A 20,985-nucleotide genomic window follows, 5' to 3' on the forward strand; every position below is an offset into this window, starting at 1 on the left:
GGTGATGGAGAGTGACTCACAGAGCGCTGTGTGAATCTGGGAAAGTGGTGACTCCCAGATCTGCTGCCTGATGTTGGGATCAATGACACTGACAGAGCACACGCTCATCATCACAACATACAAAAATTCATTAAAACACCACATTATGAAATACTGGTACTCATAATATTGTAGCTTTCACTGAAAGATGTTTGACGCAGTGACATTGTACTGATCAGATTGGAGGCCATTCAGAACTCAGGTTTCCCAGAAGCCCCAGGCAGCACACTTCCCTCCTCTGAGCTCCAAAGCACAGCTGGCTCTCTGCACAACGCTGAGCGTGCCCCAGTCACACGCTCTCCTCTCTCTGGAGCTGGGAGCCACAGGGACACACGGCTTCTCCGACTTCTCTATGCAGCCTGCTAGCCCTGAGACACTATAGAAGTGTGTCTGCTCTCACAAAGACACACTGGCTGTTCCCATGCAGGGACAGAGAGTGGCTTACAGGGCAAACCATCTGGATCAGTTATAATTCACTTCAGAAAGAGACTCTTCCATTAACAAACAGATCGGTCATTTCTATTTGTACAAATACAATATTTTCAAAACATTTTTTCTTCTTAAACAACAAACAAACAACCTTGCTGATATGGATTTATTTCAATTTATCGTATATACATGTTCAAATTTGATATAATTGACACATTAGGATATTGGAATCATTTTGCCTATTTACGTAGTCAAAACCTTCACGTGGCAAAATATTGGATTGAAGTATTCCCATGCATACAGCATCTTGGTTAAAGTCATGATTTTGCCTTAATGGTTGGCTATCAGTCTAAAGAGAGATAATCCAAGCGCCTATGTGCTGCACACTGTCTTTATCATAACTTTTCTCCCGTAAAATGGCCATATTATAAATAAAGATGTGTGTTGTGTTTTGTTTGATGTGTCTATGTGTTGCAATGAACAGAAAGACTGGTGATCCTAACATATTTGTTATATTTGCAATTTGATGATTTGTATCACTACTCAACATGGGAACGTGATATTTCTGATTACACATGGGCACAGACACTTTCCCAGTGACTAACGTGGCAGACCTCTTTGGCATATGGCATAAAGAACAACATCCCACCTGTCCTGTGAGGAATCAGCTATTATTCCCACTGAATATTGTCCCACCATCTGATTGGCTGCATAGTGTGAGACAGCGTAGAAGTAAGCACATAAATAGAGAGTGGAGATGCAGAGCTCACTAACAACGACTCTCTGAGCATCAGCTGGCCCAAGACCCGCAGCATCACAGCACAGCAGAGGAGCTACAACAACACTAACTCTCGGGCAAGACCTACCAAGACCATCATCTCTACTTTATTGACGAGTTGCACATCGTGAACATGAAGCATCAGCATATTAGGTAAGATCAGGTTAAATTACACTGAAATACTTTAGGTCATGAGTTATTAAAATGAATAGAAACAGTGTGTGAGAGAAGAGGTGTTCATGACTGTCTTGTCTTGTTTTTCAGGTGTAAACTCTCTGTTGGAGAGGAAATGCAGCAGTGGTATGGAGAAACTGAAGATAGCTATTATAGAACATCTCCAGAACAGGATCCCTACATCTCCTATATCTCCTATTTTGGAGAAGTCTGTATTTTTTCACTCCGAAGAAGGCCTTGCTGTCACCCACCAGTTATTCCAAATGTTCCAGGGACATGCTGCGTCTCTTTCCTACTCCAGAGGAGGACATTGTGCCACTCTGCTTCGAACAATGAACTGAGAGAGATGCATGGATGGGGAGATTATAGGTCAGGGGTTACATATTGGGCTGAGACCAGGGTCTGAGACAAAATGATCACTGCAGCATGAGATACAAACCTGTGGAGCGGGTACGAACTGAGCCTATGGTGAACAGAGCACAATATACTGTTCATGTGCAAATTCAGCTTGGATATATCAGAGCGCCAGATCTACGTAGGGAAAATATTCCCACCATGGTGATTGGCTGGTTGTCCTATTTGGACCAGACTGTTAGAGATTTGTCTGGAACCTATTCTGTTGTTTTACATGAAATGTAAAGTTGCAGAAGCATTTGAAATGCATTGTATGTATTTATATAAGCAGAGGTTTACTGCTTTATTCTTTGTGAAATTCTTAACTAAATACCCTGAGATACGGTTCAAGGTGAAACGCTGCCTCAAATAACGGTAGAAAATAAATTCACATGCATACCTTTATTTCTGTAAAGGAACAGTGCATTGTTGTGCATGAAAATACATAAAGTAAATGTTTATTTTATCTTAAGGCCCCAAAGAGGATTTATATTCTTGTTAATATTGTTGTCTGATTTTGTCAGCTAATAAAACTGCAGACAAAATCCAACATACTTTTCTTGGTCTATTCCTCCTATCTTTGATTTGCAATCGTGTAAAGTACTTAAGTAAAAATACTTGAAAGTACTACTTAAGTAGTTTTTGGGGGGTATCTGTAATGTACTATTTACATTTTGTCATAAAAATAGTTGTACTCATCCTTGAAAATGTCGTACTGGAGAGAAGAGGACCAAAACGCAGCAGGTATGTGCAGGCTCATCTTGACTTTTATTCACTATCAAAATGAATGCCAAAATAACAAACCATGAGAATGAACGAACAACCAACAAACAGTCTGGCAAAGCATAGGCTCAACACAGAACAATTCCCCACAAACCCCAGTGACAAACAACTCCTACATATGTGACTCCCTATCAGGAACAACGATTCCCAGCTGTTCCTGATCAGGAGTCACAAGACACACACCAGACTGCCACGTCCTGACCCCCAAACTACTACACCAGCTCCATCTGCTGGTCAGGACGTGACAGTACCCCCCCCCCCCCCCTCAAGGTGCAGACCCCAGAATGCACCTAAAAAAGAAAAAGAAAAATCCCCAATACCCCAACAAAAACTAACCCCTAAACCATAAGGGAGGGAAGGGAGGGTGGCTGCCGTCAACGACGGCACTGTGCTACACCCTCCCTCCCCAACCCACCTATCCTGGAGGTGGCTCAGGTGCAGGCCGTTCCAGGCAGTCGGGGCAGTCTGTCCACTCGGGGCAGTCGGGCCACTCGGGGCAAGTCGGGGCGGTCGGGCCACTCGGGGCAGTCCGGCCAGGTCAGGGCAGTCGGGCCACTCCGGCAGGTCAGCGCAGTCGGGCCACTCCGGCAGGTCAGCGCAGTCTGGCCACTCCGGCAGGTCAGCGCAGTCTGGCCACTCCGGCAGGTCAGCGCAGTCTGGCCACTCCGGCAGGTCAGCGCAGTCTGGCGACGACTGTTGACTGGCGGGCAGCTCTGACGACGACTGTTGACTGGCGGGCAGCTCTGACGACGACTGTTGACTGGCGGGCAGCTCTGACGACGACTGTTGACTGGCGGGCAGCTCTGACGATGACTGTTGACTGGCGGGCAGCTCTGACGACGACTGTTGACTGGCGGGCAGCTCTGACGACGACTGTTGACTGGCGGGCAGCTCTGACGACGACTGTTGACTGGCGGGCAGCTCTGACGACGACTGTTGACTGGCGGGCAGCTCTGACGACGACTGTTGACTGGCGGGCAGCTCTGACGACGACTGTTGACTGGCGGGCAGCTCTGACGACGACTGTTGACTGGCGGGCAGCTCTTGCCCCATCAAACAGCCCTTGTGCCCCCCCCTAAAAAATTATTGGGGGTGCCTCTCGGTCTCCCTTACCTCGCCAGCCTTCTTCCGCTGCTTGGTCCTTTGTTGGTGGGGAATTCTGTCATAAAATAAGTTGTACTCATCCTTAAAAATGTCGTACTGGAGAGAAGAGGACCAAAACGCAGCAGGTATGTGCAGGCTCATCTTGACTTTTATTCACTATCAAAATGAATGCCAAAATAACAAACCATGAGAATAACCAGCCAGCCAGCCAGCCAGCCAGCCAGCCAGCCAGCCAGCCAGCCAGCCAGCCAGCCAGCCAGCCAGCCAGCCAGCCAGCCAGCCAGCCAGCCGCCAGCCAGCCAGCCAGCCAGCCAGCCAGCCAGCCAGCCAGCCAGCCAGCCAACAGTCTGGCAAAGCATAGGCTCAACACAGAACAATTCCCCACAAACCCCAGTGACAAACAACTCCTACATATGTGACTCCCAATCAGGAACAACGATTCCCAGCTGTTCCTGATCAGGAGTCACAAGACACACACCAGACTGCCACGTCCTGACCCCCAAACTACTACACCAGCTCCATCTGCTGGTCAGGACGTGACACATTTTTAACAACTTTTATTTTTACTTCAGTACATTCCTAAAGAAAAGTATGTACTTTTTACTCCATACATTTTCCCTGACACCCAAAAGTACTCGTTAAATATTGAATGCTTAGCAGGACAGGAAAATTGCCTAATTCACACATTTATCAAGAGAACATCCCTGGTCATCCCTACTGCCTCTGATCTGGCAGACTCACTAAACAGAGAACATCCCTGGTCATCCCTACTGCCTCTGATCTGGTAGACTCACTAAACAGAGAACATCCCTGGTCATCCCTACTGCCTCTGATCTGGCAGACTCACTAAACAGAGAACATCCCTGGTCATCCCTACTGCCTCTGATCTGGCAGACTCACTAAAGACATGCTTAGTTTGTAAAATATGTCTGAGTGCATGTCTCTAGCTGTCCATAATTGTAATTTATTTTTATTTGAAAACGATGCCGTCTGGTTTTCTTTATATAAGGACTGGTGGTCCACCATATTTTTACACCAGTTAATTCCTTTAATCCATCGGGGGAAGTGCCCTAGGAGGGAATGGTAGAGAATAGGACTCTTAATTATCTTGTATTATGTGCATCACTTTTAAGTAGGGCACTGCAGGAAACCACATGTAGGATAAGCACTAACTGTGACATAATTTCCATCAGTAGTTATTAATAGTAACAACTGGCATTAATGACTAATTCATTACTAATTATTGCATTATTAATACTACATTAAATAATTAATTACATTAGCAGTAATTACTGACCAGCAAATTGACATAGTTCAATTAACTATGTTCAAGTAAACATAGTTCAATTAATAATCACTCATGAGAAGGCAGCCTATGAATTTGTTTCCTACGTGACTAATGATGAAAAAGTCCCCTCGAGCAGTTTTTTTAAACTTTTACATTTTATTTTGAGTCTCTTATCAATGTTTTAATTTTAAATGAATTGCACATCAAACTACCTGATTTCGTAATCTCTTGAACTCAGTCAATTTGAATACTTAGGTAGGCCTAGGTAATTGGCAACTTTTGAGTTGTATCTGTCATGTTTGTCTCTCACTGGTGAGAGGCAGATTCAGCAGCAGAACACATTAAGTTAAACCGAGTTTGTTTTGTCTCAAGTCATCTTAATTGACAAGGCCTAGAAGTCACTGACACTTACATAGGCTACAATGTGTCATGAGTGCGCGTGTTGTTGCAGAAAAATAAATAGGCCTTTGAATGTTGACGTTTTGGAGACATTTTGGCAGTTAGTATGGTATGATTGTTTTGTTATGAATTATGAAAGCCGTTTAGGTAGACATACGTAGGCTACTGTACTATATCTGGAAACCAGTTTAATTAGAAAGATTTAGACATTTCACATTTCAACGGAGTGTAATGAATCAAACAAACATTAATTGTTTTCGATGATTGTTTTTATTCGCATCGACTTGATTTGAAGATTTACATTCATTTTGAAAACATGTTTTCAATCTTTACAATACCTTCTCAGAAGGCGAGGAATACGGATACACTCACATAGCGATACAAACCAGTACGTCTACACGTTTTAACTCCTCTCACCATTGAGAGGAAGTATTATTCTGTCTAAAATGCTGATATAATTTTCAAGGGAAAGCAATTATGTTCCGTGTAGCTCAGTTGGTATAGCATGATGCTTGCAACGCCAGTGTTGTGGGTTCAATTCCCACAGGGGACAAGTACGGAGAAGAAAATGTATGCAATCACTACTGTAAGTTGGTCTGGATAATAGCATCTACATAAATGTAATGATGTCTGATACTGTTTGTATGTTTTGCCATTAAGATATTCAATTTCGATATCAAAACAGTACAAATAGGAATGAACATTATTCACTCACAATCTTTCCGCTAGAAAGACAGTGAACACTATTTCATAAATGATTAAAACTTTCCCACAGGGAACAATACACAGTATATTCACTTCATAGAAATGAAATATAAAACAGAATATGCTATTGATCCTCTTGTAGTCAAGAGAGGAAGATTCAAATACTGATATTGTTCAATGCATTTTTTCATTACACAAGATGTAATAAACTCCTGCAAATGCAGAAAATGTGGATGAACTCCTCTGTAATAAGAACTGGGAAATATCCTGCATGAGAATGAAGCTCCAGTCTGTAAGGCTCTACCAGGGCCTCCATAGGGCCCTGTTGACTGGACCCTTCTCTTTGCTCATGCTGTGCTGGGCTGGGGTGCTCAACTGAAGCAGGTCACTCTCCCTCCTGTTCTTATCAGAGGATGGCTGCAGGCTCTGGAAGTGGATCAGCAGTCTTCTCTGGGAGTGTGTCTTCACCTCATCCTTGGACAGGAAGTGCACAATCTCTTGGACACACCTGGAGTAACCCTGATTGTCAGGTGCTGAGCAGGAGGAGGAGCTCAGTGGTTGATACTGTTGCTGTCGTTTCAGGAAGCAAACTGTCATCTCTAGGATGTCGGCTTTCTCCAGCTTGGAGTCAGGCTGCTGATTGAGGATCTCTGGACCCAGGAGAGACTTGAGCTTCTCAAGGCTGCTGTTGATACGATCTCTGCGTAACTTCTCCACCACTGGCTTTCTTAGCTGCAAGAAGGAGAGTCTTTAATAACATTATTCTAGAATGTATTAGAGGTGAGATAAAATGATGACAACTATTTTCAAGAAAAAAGTCATAAAGCAAATTGTAATCTCAGTTTACCTTGTTGGTCAGAGTCAGGTGATTCTTAGAGTAGATCATTGCTGAAGTGATTGAAGGTGCCATGGCTGGATCTCTGTGCTGTAAAGGCCTCTGTGTAGAAAACATCTGATTTCTACTGGCTTCTTCTCTCCTATTTATAGTCCCAAATCTGCATATGAATATGTGGGTCCTGGGCTTGTTGGAGTTTCTCAGTCTGTAGCCAATGGGGGTGCTTGGGTTCTTAATGCTGGGGGACAATGGTCACGTCTCAGGGGAACATGTGGGGGGTGATGGAGAGTGACTCACGGAGCGCTGTGTGAATCTGGGAAACTGGTGACCCCCAGATCTAATGCTTAACGTTGGGATAAATGACACAGACAGAGCACACACTCATCAACACAACGTACACATTTGGGACTGACACACATATTCTGCATAAGAATTTACAGTGCTTTCCAATCAAATCAAATGTATTGGTCACATACACGTGTTTAGCAGATGTTATTGTGGGTGTAGCAAAATGCTTGTGCTTTTAACTCCGACAGTGCAGTAATATCTAACAAGTAATATCTAACACTTTCACAACATATACCCAAAATACACGTACATCTAAGTAAGGAATGGATGAAGAATATATACATATATGTCAGAGCGGCATTGGACTAAGATATAGTGGTATAGTATAGAATACAGTATATACATATGAGATGGATGATGCAATATTTACACACAATTAAAGTGACTAAGATACCATAGAATAGTATAGAGTACAGTTTACACATATGAGATGAGTAACGCAAGATACAGAGACACTAAAGTGTCTAGTGTTTCATTTCCTTAAAGTGGCCAGTGATTCCTAATCTATGTCTATAGGCAGCAGCCTCTGATGTGCTGGAGATGGCTTTTTAACAGTCAGTGGTGTAGAATAGAATACAATGCAGTATATACATGAGATGGGTGATGCAATAACTGTTTTTCAGTTTCTCTGTCCCAGCTTTGATACACCTGTACTGACCTCGCCTTCTGGATGATAGCGGGGTGAACAGGCAGTGGCTCGGGTGGTTGATGTCCTTGATGATCTTTTAGGCCTTCCTATGGCATCGGGTGCTGTAGATGTCCAGGAGGGTGGGAAGTTTTCCCCCGGTATTGCGTTGGGCAGACCGCACCACCCTCTGGAGAGCTTTGCGGTTGTGGGCTGTTGTGCCTTCTTCACTACACTGTTTATGTGGGTGGACCATTTAAGTTTGTCAGTGATGTGTACGCCAAGGAACTTGAAGCTTTCCACCTTCTCCACTGCGGTCCCATCGATGTGGATTGGAGGAGGAGGGGGAGGAGGGGAGGGGGGTGCTCCCTCTGCTGTTTCCTGAAGTCCACGATCATCTCCAATAATGCATTTTATTGCAGGATTCCTAGCCTACCGTATCATATTTAAATAGCGGGGTGGCAGGTAGCCTAGTGGTTAGAGCATTGGGCCAGTAACCGAAAGGTTGCTGAATCGATTCCCCGAGCTGACAAGGTAAAAATCTGTTGTTCTGCCCCTGAACAAGGCAGTTAATCTGGTAGGCTGTCATTGCAAATAAGGATTTGTCCTTAACTGACTTGCCTAGTTAAATAAAGAAAATATTTGATGACTGCATTATGAATGTGACCTCTTGATTTGAATAAAAGAAGTGCTGTTTCAAAATTCTGTGCAAATGTAGTATTTTAGATTGTTTGCTTCATCCCTAAAAAGTTGTAACACTTTTGAGATTAATTCATAATTGTTCATGCTACAAATCAACATAATCAGCGTAATGGGATACATTCTTATAGAAGACAGAGAAAATAGCAATATGAGCAACACATAGATCAATACTGGTGTGACTTCAACATAATTTCTCCTAAATATTTGAGAGAAGTTATGTTGCAATACTGTTCCTATTATTCAGATTTGAGGGAATACACTTCCAGCTTTGAAAGTCCAGATGCAGCAGATGTGTCCTCTGTCTTGGAGCTACTGGTCAGTGTGAGTAGAGAGCTGAGTTTCCCACACTGACTCCTGTGTGCTGTGATCAATGCACTACAAAAGCTGCTCAGTGGACCATTAGTGACGGCTATTGGCTCTGTGTTGTACTATAGACACAGCCTGACGTCACAGACCATCTGGAATCTGGAGGGAAACTCCTATACTGGCTGATTCAACACATACTCTTATGGGTACAGGTATATATATATATATACCCAACTTATTGTGGGAAGCTTGTTGAAGGCTACACAAAACGTTTGACCCAGGTTAAACAGTTTAAAGGCAATGCTATCAAATATGAATTGAGGGTATGTAAACTTCTGACCCACTGGGAATGTGATGAATGTGATGATATATATATAAATACTGTTTAAATATATATATATATATATATATATATATATATATATATATATATATATATATATATATATATATATATATACTGTTTAAACGTACTGTTTAAATGTATTTGGCTAAAATGTATAAATGTATTTGGGTTTAAATGTACTTGGCTAAGGTATATATATATATATATATATATATATATATACCTTAGCCAAATACATTTATACTCAGTTTTTCTCAATTCCTGACATTTAATCCAAGTAAAAATTCCCTGTCTTAGGTCAGTTAGGATCACCACTTTATTTGAAGAATGTGAAATGTCAGAATATAGTAGAGATAATGATTTATTTCAGCTTTTATTTCTTTCATCACATTCCCAGTGGGTCAGAAGTTTACATACACTCAATTCGTATTTGATAGCATTGCCTTTAAACTGTTTAACTTGGGTCAAACGTTTTGTGTAGCCTTCCACAAGCTTCCCACAATAAGTTGGGTGAATTATGGCCCATTCCTCCTGATAGAGCTGGTGTAACTGAGTCAGGTTTGTAGGCCTCCTTGCTCACAAACGTTTTTTTCAGTTCTGCCCACAAACTTTCTATAGGATTGAGGTCAGGGCTTTGTGATGGCCACTCCAATACCTTGACTTTGTTGTACTTAAGCCATTTTGCCACAACTTTGGAAGTATGCTTGGGGTCATTGTCCATTTGGAAGACCCATTTGCGACCAAGCTTTAACTTCCTGACTGATGTCTTGAGATGTTGCTTCAATATAGTAACTTTCCATCCTCATGATGTCATCTATTTTGTGAAGTGCACCAGTCCCTCCTGCAGCAAAGCACCTCCACAACATGATGTTGCCATCCCCGTTCTTCACGGTTGGGATGGTGTTCTTCAGCTTGCAAGTCTCCCCCTTTTTCCTCCAAACATAACGATGGTCACTATGGCCAAACAGTTCTATTTTTGTTTCATCAGACCAGAGGACATTTCTGCAAATAGTAATATCTTTGTCCCCATGTGCAGTTGCAAGCCGTAGACTGGCTTTTTTATGGATGTTTTGGAGCAGTGGCTTCTTCCTTGCTGAGCGGCCTTTCAGGTTATGTCGATATAGGACTTGTTTTACTGTGGATATTGATACTTTTGTATCTGTTTCCTCCACAATCTTCACAAGGTCCTTTGCTGATGTTCTGGGATTGATTTGCACTTTTCACACCAAAGTACGTTCATCTCTAGGAGACAGAACGCGTCTCCTTCCTGAGCGGTATGACAGCTGCTTGGTCCCATGGTGTTTATAGTTGCATACTATTGTTAGTACAGATGAACGTGGTACCTTCAGGTGTTTGGAAATTGCTCCCAAGGATGAAGTAGACTTGTGGAGGTCTGCAATTTTTTTTTCTGAGGTCTTGGCTGATTTCTTTTGATTTTCCCATGATGTCAAGCAAAGAGGCACTGAGTTTGAAGGTAGGCCTTGAAATAAATCCACAGGAACACCTCCAATTGACTCAAATGATGTCAATTAGCCTAGCAGAAGCTTCTAAAGCCATGACATCATTTTCTGGAATTTTCCAAGCTGTTTAAAGGCACAGTCAACTTAGTGTATATAAACTTCTGACCCACTGGAATTGTGATACAGTGAATTATCAGTGAAATAATCTGTCTGTAAACAATTTTTGGAAAAATTACTTGTCTCGGGCACAAAGTAGATGTCCTAACTGACTTCCCAAACTATAGTTTGTTAACAAGAAACTTGTGGAGTGGTTGAAAAATGTATTTTAATGACTCCAACCTAAGTGTAAGTAAACTTCCAACTTCAACTGTGTGTATATATATATATATATATATACATCTTTATCTTTCTGCATCCAAGTTAGTCCAAGTCAATGTCTGCAATTCTTTCTGTTTTCTAAATGGCATTTAAGATGATACAGATTTTTTTCCTCCTAGGCAATAGCTAGGTTTTATTAACGTCAAAATGTCATGTCATTACAAATTAGGATTTAAAATAATAAGATTATATTACATGTTAGATTTTCTTCCATAAGGATAGTTCCAAAAACATACTCAACCAAATAGGCAAATCCTTTTTTAATTCCCCTCTGTAAGTGTGCCTATTCCTCACTGTCTCTGAGTGTTCCCCAGACAGTCAGGTGCTGGTGGGACTGATGATGATGACACTAATGACACTGAACTGTGACTCTGCTCTCCAGAGCTTTCCCACACTCTGCCCATTGAGAGAGATTCCATGAAACAATAGAGTGTGCATTGTTAAATGCTAATTCATTGCCCATCAATTCCTTAGTGGTAAAGTTTGTTTTTCAATCAAGGAGGTGGTAATACAAATATTTGGACTAATTGATGATTTGGAAATACTCTTGGTAGCCTATAAAAGAATAAACAAGTTTCATTCAAAATCCTGTTTCCCATATGGCAAATTATTATTGACCTTTTTATTAGAATAGGAACTTTAACAAAAGGCTATATTTAAAAATAAGACTATGACATGTAGTTATTTTTGCCAGACACTTTTTTATTAATGTCTTTGGTTTGGGAAATGATGTAAACAAAATTCCTCTCCCTATCCCTTGACACCAGTAGGTAGGGGTCTGAGTCTATTGTCCCAAAGAGGCTCTGTGAGTGAGTTTTCCTGGGTTTCCCACACTTTCTCCATTCACTGATTTGCTTTCAATGGAAGAACAATATAAGTGTGTCTTATTATTCATACCATTAGCTATGCAGTTGAGTCCAATCCCAGACAAAGAAGGCTACTCTGTGTCTGTCTGCCCACCTGACTATGATAAAACGAGGTTATCAAGAAGCTTTATTTTTATAAGACACCCCAAAAATCTACCTAGCATCAACATATTAGCCAACTCAAGATACAGAACACCTGTAATCTATGGAACAATGCAGAACAGACTTTTCAATATAAAATTAATTTAGATTTTTGAAATGACATTGCACAATGAAGCACTAATGTGTAAAGCATGCTCAGTATAAAATGTAGGAAAAATGTTGAGTAGGAAAGTAGTATAAGTTTCAGTAATATGAGTGTCTCCTTTTTCTGTAAACTAAAGTCACTCTTCTGTGCTTGCTGTCAACCACCAACGTAGACAAATGCTCTGTCACAATAATGCCGTCGTCCACTTGCATGTAGGAACTACGAAACTCGTACGACTTACTAACTGGTCGAACGCGCCACGTGTTTAACTACAACTATTAGCCACGGGAAGCAGGGGTGCTGAAAAATTCCCCAGAAAAATCAGAATAAATAAATATATATATTAATATTTTTGTTTTTTAAACATTGATATTACAAAAGTAGTGCACTGGGCCTTTAATAGTCCTGTATTAGTGTACTGACATATACATCAGCGCTGGCAAAAAGATTAGTCCAGCCCCCCCCAAAGAATACTTCCCGCGGCTATGCTACAACCTATTAGCGAGTCATACATTTCCGCGTTTTGTAGTTACGACTAGCACGTGAACACGGCATTAAGCCTGTCGCATGCTTCACAGTTGCAACAGTTTGCACATATATTTGTGCCGTTTCTGTTTGTTTTGGTGTTCCGCATGGGCTATTTTTGTCTGTTAGCGTACCAAAAAAATGTTTCTTGAAGCAAGTCAATTTTCGGTAGCCGAAGTCTACACCCCTTCGTCAGTGATTGGTCAACAGTCCTTCTAGTAGGGGCGGGAACTATGGACTGAATTCTTCAATAGTGTTTGTTGTCATTCAACTATAGACAACTAGTTTTCATGCTCATATTTCCACTTGAGAGGCGACTAGTTTTCATGCAAATGTTTTCATTTCAGAAATACTGCACCAAACATCTTAGTTAAATGTAAAATTGCGCGACGTCAAAAATGTATTACAGATTTCCTGATTTGTCTTAAATTAATTTGTACTATTTTGAGGAAATGTATAGTGGTTGCTTCCGCATCTCAGGAGAGACAAAGAGTAATATTGGCGCTTTTTTCTCGTTGTTCTTACGAAGGTTCGCTTCGCCTAGCCAAGTTCTGGTAGGAGCAAACTGAACCCACCTAGTATGCAGGCGCCTTTACTGTATTTGATTGTAAAAATTGATCATCATAAATTGATAATAATTTCAGAGGTATTAGTGATACATGTCTCATACCTCTAAACGCTCATCTAAATTCATTCACACAGAATATGAAATACATATTGGACAATCTGACATTAATGACATAAACCATTTGAATCTTTATTTCCCAGGATCTAATACTTTACGGTGTCGAATGACCAGTACTCAGACTCTAACGCAAAGTATAGGATTTTAATAGACCACAAACAATCAGATACATTTCAAGATTGTATTTATTTTCATATAGAGAATACGTTTCTTAATTGTTAAGAACTTAAACTTTGTGATTAAGCATCACTACAATTGCGAGAAAACAGCTTCAAGTCACACAGGCACTCATCATAGAGTGTGGGTTATATTAAATATTCATAGAAGAAACATTGACAAATGGAGCTTTAAAAACAAAGCAGACATATGTTAGATATCTCAATATACGAGAATTAAAAAATTGTAATACAAACCAACACAAATTGGTAGTTCATCACAAAAACCAGGCTTGGATATCAAGCAAATCAATTAAAGATTTTTAAGTCGTCAACAAGAATATATTTTCTGAAATTCATTAACAGAAGGATATTGTTGCACAATTAAAGAATTTAAACATTCTTTGCTATCTCACCCAATGTGGGTAATAAATAGATTATAATGAACAGTCAACAATATAAACCATCCTTAGCAGATGGAGGAATTTCCTCTTACAAAGTAAAAATAACTTTACATAATACTCATGTTAAATGAAAAGTGATGATATCAATATGAACTTTCATTAGGAAGGCTTTTTCACATATTCATGAAAAAATAATTAACACAATCAAATTAGAACTTTGACATTTTCTGCAGAAGGAGAAGATTGTCTCTTCCTATTCTCATTACTGTCCATTAATGTTAGACCAACATGGTCCATTGTCTTTGTCTGAGTGGAGCTTTTAAGTCTGTAGGACTCTACCAGGACCTCCAGAGGGCGCTGTTGACTGGACTCTTGTCTTTGCTGATGCTGGGTTTGGGAGCTGAGCTGGTTCTTATCAGAGGATGGCTGCAGGCTCTGGAAGTGGCTCAGCAGTCTTCTCTGGGACTCTGTCATCACCTCATCCTTGGACAGGAAGTGGACAATCTCTTGGATACAGCTGGAGTAACCGTGATTGACAGGTGCTGAGCAGGAGAAGGAACTCACTGGTTGATACTGTTGCTGTCCTCTTAGGAAGCAAACTGTCATCTCCAGGATGTCGGCTTTCTCCAGCTTGGAGTCAGGCTGCTTGTTGAGGATCTCTGGAAACAGGGAAGATTTGAGCTGCTCAATGCTGCTGTTGTTACAATCTCTGTAATTTCAGCACTGGCTTTCTTAGCTGCAAGAAGAGAAGGAGGGTCATTAATAACCTTATTCTGATATATAACATTAATGAAACACATAAAAAATCTGTCTAATTATATTAATTTCCTTGAATTTAAATCTCACTTTACCTTGTTGGTCAGAGTCAGGTGGTTCTTAGAGTAGAACATTGCTGAAGTGATTGAAGGTGTCGTGGCTGGATCGCTGTGTTGTAGAGGTCTTTGTGTAGAGATAATCTGATTTCTACTGGTTTCATCTCTCCTATATATAGTCCCAAATCTGCATATGAATATGTGGGCTCTTGGGCTTGTTGGAGATTCTCACAGTCTGTATCCAATGGGTGAGCTTGGGAGGACAATGAGGAATGTGGAGCTGCCACATGCTCAGTGTTCTTATTACTGGGGGACAATGGTCACATCTCAGGGGAACAGGTGGAGGGGTGGGGGGTGATGGAGAGTGACTCACAGGGCGCTGTGTGAATCTGGGAAAGTGGTGACTCCCAGATCTGATGTTGGGATCAATGACATTGACAGAGCACACGCTCATCATCACAATTTACACATGTGAGAATGACTCAAATACTTTCCAATAAAACGTAGTGTTTCCTAATAATTTTTTTTCCTAATAATTTTGCTCGTATTGCCTAATTAGTCAAATTTAATAAGTCAATATAACCGATTTCTTGATTTCCCCTATTATAACTGCCAAAACGTTAAAATATTTTAATGTCTAGCAGTTCAGATGATTCAGAGAATATTAATTTTCTTTTTTACTGCTTTATAAATGTATCTATCATGTCCAAAACATAACATCAAATCAAATAAAATTGTATTAGTCACATGCTCCGAATACAACAGGTGTAGACCTTACAGTGAAACGCTTACTTGCGCGCCCCTAACCAACAATGCAGTTTCAGTGCAACTTAATTTTTTAAATTTTATTTCACCTTTATTTAACCAGGTAGGCCAGTTAAAGACAAGTTCTCATTTACAACTGCGACCTGGCCAAGATAAAGCAAAGCAGTGCGACACAAACAACAACAGAGTTACACATAAACAAACGTACAGTCAATAACACAATAGAAAAATCTATGTACAGTGTGTGCAAATGTAGAAGAGTAGGGAGGTAAGGCAATAAATAGGCCATGGAGGTGAAATAATTACAATTTAGCATTAACACTGGAGTGATAGATGTGCAGATGATGATGTGCAAGTAGAGATACTGGGGTGCAAAAGAGCAAGAGGATAAGTAACAATATAGGGGTGAGGTAGTTGGGTGTGCTATTTACAGAGTGTCTGTATACAAGTACAGTAATCGGTAAGCTGCTCTGACAGCTGATTTTTAAAGTTAGAGAGGGAGATATAAGACTCCAGCTTCAGTGATTTTTGCAATTCGTTCCAGTCATTTGCAGCAGAGAACTGGATGGAAAGGCGGCCGAAGGAAGTGTTGGCTTTGGGGGTGACCAGTGAAATATACCTGCTGGAGCGTGTGCTACGGGTGGGTGTTGCTATGGTGACCAGTGAGCTGAGATAAGGCGGGGCTTTACCTAGCATAGACTTATAGATGACCTGGAGCCAGTTTGGCCACGAATATGTAGTGAGGGCCAGCCAACAAGAGCATACAGGTCGCAGTGATGGGTAGTATATGTGGCTTTTGTGACAAAACGGATGGCACTGTGATTGACTGCATCCAATTTGCTGAGTAGAGTGCTGGAGGCTATTTTGTTAATGACATCTCCGAAGTCAAGGATTGGTAGGATAGTCAGTTTTACGAGGGTATGTGGCAGCATGAGTGAAGGATGCTTTGTTGCGAAATAGGAAGCCGATTCTAGATTTAATTTTTGATTGGAGATGCTTAATGTGAGTCTGGAAGGAGAGTTTACAGTCTCACCAGATACCTAGGTATTTGTAGTTGTCCACATATTCTAAGTCAGAACCGTCCAGAGTAGTGATGCTAGTCGGGCGGGAGGGTGCGGGCAGCAATCGGTTGAAGAGCATGCACTTAGTTTTACTTGCATTTAAAAGCAGTTGGAGGCCTCGGAAGGAGTGTTGTATGGATTTGAAGCTCGTTTGGAGGTTTGTTAGCACAGTGTCCAAAGAAGGGCCAGATGTATACAGAATGGTGTTGTCTGTGTAGAGGTGGATCAGAGAATCACAAGCAGCAAGAGCGACATCATTGATATGTACAGAGAAAAGAGTCGGCCCGAGATTTGAACCCTGTGGCACCCCCATAGAGACTGCCAGAGGTCCGGACAACAGGCCCTCCGATTTGTCACACTGAACTCTATCTGAGAAGTAGTTGGTGAACCAGGCGAGGCAGTCATTTGAGAAACCAAGGCTGTTGAGTCTGCCGATAAGAATACGGTGATTGACAGAGTCAAAAGCCTTGGCCAGGTCTATGAAGATGGCTGCACAGTACTGTCTTTTATTGATGGCAGTTATGATATAATTTAGGACCTTGAGCGTGGCTAAGGTGCACCCATGACCAGCTCGGAAACCAGATTGCATAGTGAAGAAGGTACAGTTGGGATTCGAAATGGTCGGTGATCTGTTTGTTAACTTGGCTTTCGAAGATTTTAGAAAGGAAGGGCAGGATGGTTATACGTAGGTCAACAGTTTGAGTCTAGAGTGTCTCCCCTTTGAAGAGGGGGATGACCGCGGCAGCTTTCCAATCTTTGGGGATCTCAGACGATACAAAAGAGAGGTTGATTAGGCTGGTAATAGGGGTTGCAACAATTTCAGCGGATCATTTTAGAAAGAGAGGGTCCAGATTGTCTAGCCCAGCTGATTTTTAGGGATCCAGATTTTGCAGCTCTTTCAGAACATCAGCTGTCTAGATTTGGGTGAAGGAGAAGCAGGGGGGGGCTTGGGCAAGTTGCTGCAGGGGTGCTGAGATGTTTGCCGGGGTAGAGGTAGCCAGGTGGAAAGCATGGCCAGCAGTAGAAAAATTCTTATTGAAATGATCGATTATCGTAGATTTATCGGTGGTGACAGTGTTTCCTATCCTCGGTGCAGTGGGCAGCTGGGAGGAGGTGCTCTTATTCTTCATGGACTTTACAGTGTCCCAAAACGTTTTGGAGTTGGTGCTAGAGAATGCAAATTTCTGTTTGAAAAAGCTAGCCTTAGTTTTCCTAACTGACTGAGTATATTGGTTCCTGACTTTTTAGTTCCCTGAAATGTTGCAAATCGCAGGGGCTAATCGATGCTAATGCAGAACGCCAGATGATGTTTTTGTGCTGGTCAAGGGCAGTCAAGTCTGGGGTGAACCAAGGGCTATATCTGTTCTTAGTTTTACAATTTTACAGTTTTACAGTTTTTTTATGGGGCATGCTTACTGTATATAGCCTGTCTTACTGTATATAGCCTGTCTTTTTACTGTTGTTTTATTTCTTTACTTACCTATTGTTCACCTAACACCTTTTTTGCACTATTGGTTAGAGCCTGTAAGTAAGCATTTCACTGTAAGGTCTACACCTGTTGTATTCGGCCCACGTGACAAAAACTTTGATTTGATATTTAAGATGGTGAGGAAAGCAATTTTAAAGAGCAACCAGGCATCCTCTACTGATGGGATGAGGACAATATCCTTCCAGGATACCCGGGCCAGTTCGATTAGAAAGGCCTGCTCGCTGAAGTGTTTTAGTGAGGGTTTGACAGTGATGAGGGGTGGTCGTTTGACCACGGACCCATTACGCACAAAGGCAATGAGGCAATTATCGCTGAGATCCTGGTTGAAGACAGTAGAGGTGTATTTAGAGGGCAAGTTGTTCAGGATGATATCTAAGAGGGTGCCCATGGTTATGGATTTAGGGTTGTACCTGGTAGGTTCCTTGATAATTTCTGTGAGATTGAGGGCATCTAGCTTAGATTGTAGGACGGCCGGGGTGTTAAGCATGTCCCAGTTTAGGTCACCTAACAGTACGAACTCTGAAGATAGATGGGGGGCGATCAATTCACATATGGTGTCCAGGGCACAGCTGGGGGCTGAAGGGGGTCTATAACAAGCAGCAGTGGTGAGAGACTTGTTTCTGGAAAGGTGCATTTTTTTGTAGAAGTAGAAGCTTAAATTGTTTGGACACAGACCGGGATAGTATGACAGAACTCTTCATGCTATCTCTGCAGTAGATTGCAAGTCCGCACCCTTTGGCAGTTGTATCTTGTCGGAAAATGTTATAGTTAGGGATGGAAATGTCAGGATTTTTGGTGGCCTTCCTAAGCCAGGATTCAGACACGGTTAGGACATCTGGGTTGGCAGAGTGTGCTAAAGCATTGAATAAAACAAACTTAGGGAGGAGGCTTCTAATGTTAACATGCATGAAACCAAGGCTTTTACGGTTACAGAAGTCAACAAAAGAGAGCGCCTGGGGAATGGGAGTGGAGCTAGGGGCTGCAGGGCCTGGGTTAACCTGTACATCACCAGAGGGGGAGTAGGATAAGGGTACGGCTAAAGGCTATAAGAACTGGTCGTCTTGTGCGTTCTGAACAGAGAGTAAAGGGAGCAGATTTCTGGGTGCGGAAGAATAGATTCAAGGCATAATGTACAGACAAGGGTATGGTAGGATGTGAATACAGTGGAGGTAAACCTTGGCATTGAGTGATGATGAGAGAGGTTTTGTCTCTAGAGGCACCATTTAAGCCAGGTGAGGTCACTGCATGTGTTGGGGGTGTAACAAAAGGGCTAGCTAAGGCATATTAAGCAGGGCTGGAGGCTGTCTAGTGAATTAAGACAATAATCACTAACCAAAACAGCAGTAGACAAGGCATATCGACATTAGGGAAGAGGCATGTGTAGTCGAGTGATCATAGGGTCCAGTGAATAGCTAGGCGAGCTGGAGACACGGCGATTCAGACAGCTAGCGGGCCGGGGCTAGCAGGCTAGCAGATGGGCCTTTGGGGGATGCCGCAATGGAAGAGCCTGTTGAAACCCCCTCAGACGGTTACGTCAGCAGACCAGTCGTGATGGATTGGTGGGGCTCCGTGTCGGCAGTAAAAGGGTCCAGGCCAATTGGCAAAATAGGTATTATAGCCCAAGAATTGGCTGATGGACCTCTTCAGCTAGCCGGGAGATGGGCCTAGCTCGAGGCTAGCTCCAGGCTAGCTTCGGGACAGAGACATTAGCCAGGAGTAGCCACTCGGATAGCAGCTAGCTAGCTGCGATGATCCGGTGTAAAGGTTTGGAGCTTGCGGTAGGAATCTGGAGATGTGGTAGAGAAAAAGAGGTCCGATATGCTCTGGGTTGATATCGCGCTGGGCAGACTGGCAGGAATTGACCGGGGCTGAGGCTGGCTGATGTCCGACTTAACGGTGATGACCGCTAGCAGTGGTTAACTGACTAGTAGCTAGTTAGCTGGCTAGCTTCTGATGGGGGTTCCGGTTCTAAAGTGTAAAAAATAGCAAATCCGTACCAGATTGGGTGCGGCAGGTTGTAGGAGAGTATGTTCAGTCCGTAGATGGAAATTGAGATTTAAAAAAATATTTAAAATATATCCGAAAATATATAAGAAGAAAAATATATATACATGGGACAGGACAAGACAAACAAACGTCCAACTGCTACGCCATCTTGCCTATTCCTCCACTGAGACTCAAAAGTTCTGGTGGGACTGATGATGCTAATGACACTGTATTTTGACTGCTCTCCAGAGCTTTCCCATACTTTTCACATTGAGAGAGCTTCAAATAAACAATAAACAAGTGTGCCTTGTTAAATGCTTATTGATCTCTACACAAGCAGTTCCCAACAAGCCCTTGGGAATAAAACTCATGAGTACAATATTTATCAATGAAGAAATAGACTATCACAATGTCATGTGTGCTCCCTATCCGGCCCCTAGGTCACCAGGCTGCTCATTATAGCACACACCTGTCACCATCGCTACACGCACCTGCGCATCATCGCTCACCTGGACTCCATCACTTCCTTGATTACCTGCCCTATATATGTCACTCCCTTTGGTTCCTTCCCCGTTTCCTGTCTGTGTGTTGTTCGTGTATCTTGTTTGTATTATGTTTCAATAATTTATTAAAACACTCACTCCCTGAACTTGCTTCGCAACTCTCAGCGCACATCGTTACACACAAAGCTTTTTACTAGAGATGAATGTTGATGGAACATGCAGTTCCAGTCAAAAGTTTGGACACACCTACTCATTCAAGGGTTTTTCTTTATTTTTACTATTTTCTACTTTGTTGAATAACAGTGAAGACATCAACACTATGTAATAACATATATGGAATCATGTAGTAACCAAAAAAGTGTTAAACAAATCAAAATTTATTTTATATTTGAGAT

General features: G+C 41.9%; 1 protein-coding gene, 1 long non-coding RNA gene and 1 pseudogene across 2 annotated transcripts; 1 reads left to right on the forward strand and 2 right to left on the reverse strand.

Moving 5' to 3' along the window:
• The first annotated feature begins 640 nt into the window (after positions 1–640).
• On the forward strand, positions 641–2,363 carry LOC123725634 (uncharacterized). Its single transcript, XR_006758177.2, has 2 exons — positions 641–1,399; positions 1,511–2,363. It is a non-coding gene; the product is annotated as an uncharacterized LOC123725634 (long non-coding RNA).
• Positions 2,364–5,638: 3,275 nt separating this feature from the next.
• On the reverse strand, positions 5,639–7,054 carry LOC106565955 (transcription factor HES-5-like). Its single transcript, XM_014133645.3, has 2 exons — positions 6,940–7,054; positions 5,639–6,824 (listed from the first exon to the last, which is right to left on the reverse strand). The coding sequence occupies exons 1-2, from the start codon at positions 7,042–7,044 to the stop codon at positions 6,393–6,395; spliced, it is 537 nt and encodes a 178-aa protein (XP_013989120.3). The 5' UTR covers positions 7,045–7,054; the 3' UTR covers positions 5,639–6,392.
• A 7,255-nt stretch (positions 7,055–14,309) lies between these two features.
• Positions 14,310–20,586, reverse strand: LOC106565936 (transcription factor HES-5-like; annotated as a pseudogene).
• Between the last annotated feature and the right edge of the window lie 399 nt (positions 20,587–20,985).

Source organism: Salmo salar, chromosome 12, assembly GCF_965601325.2.
Source record: "Salmo salar chromosome 12, fSalSal1, whole genome shotgun sequence".
NCBI lineage: Eukaryota > Metazoa > Chordata > Actinopteri > Salmoniformes > Salmonidae > Salmo > Salmo salar.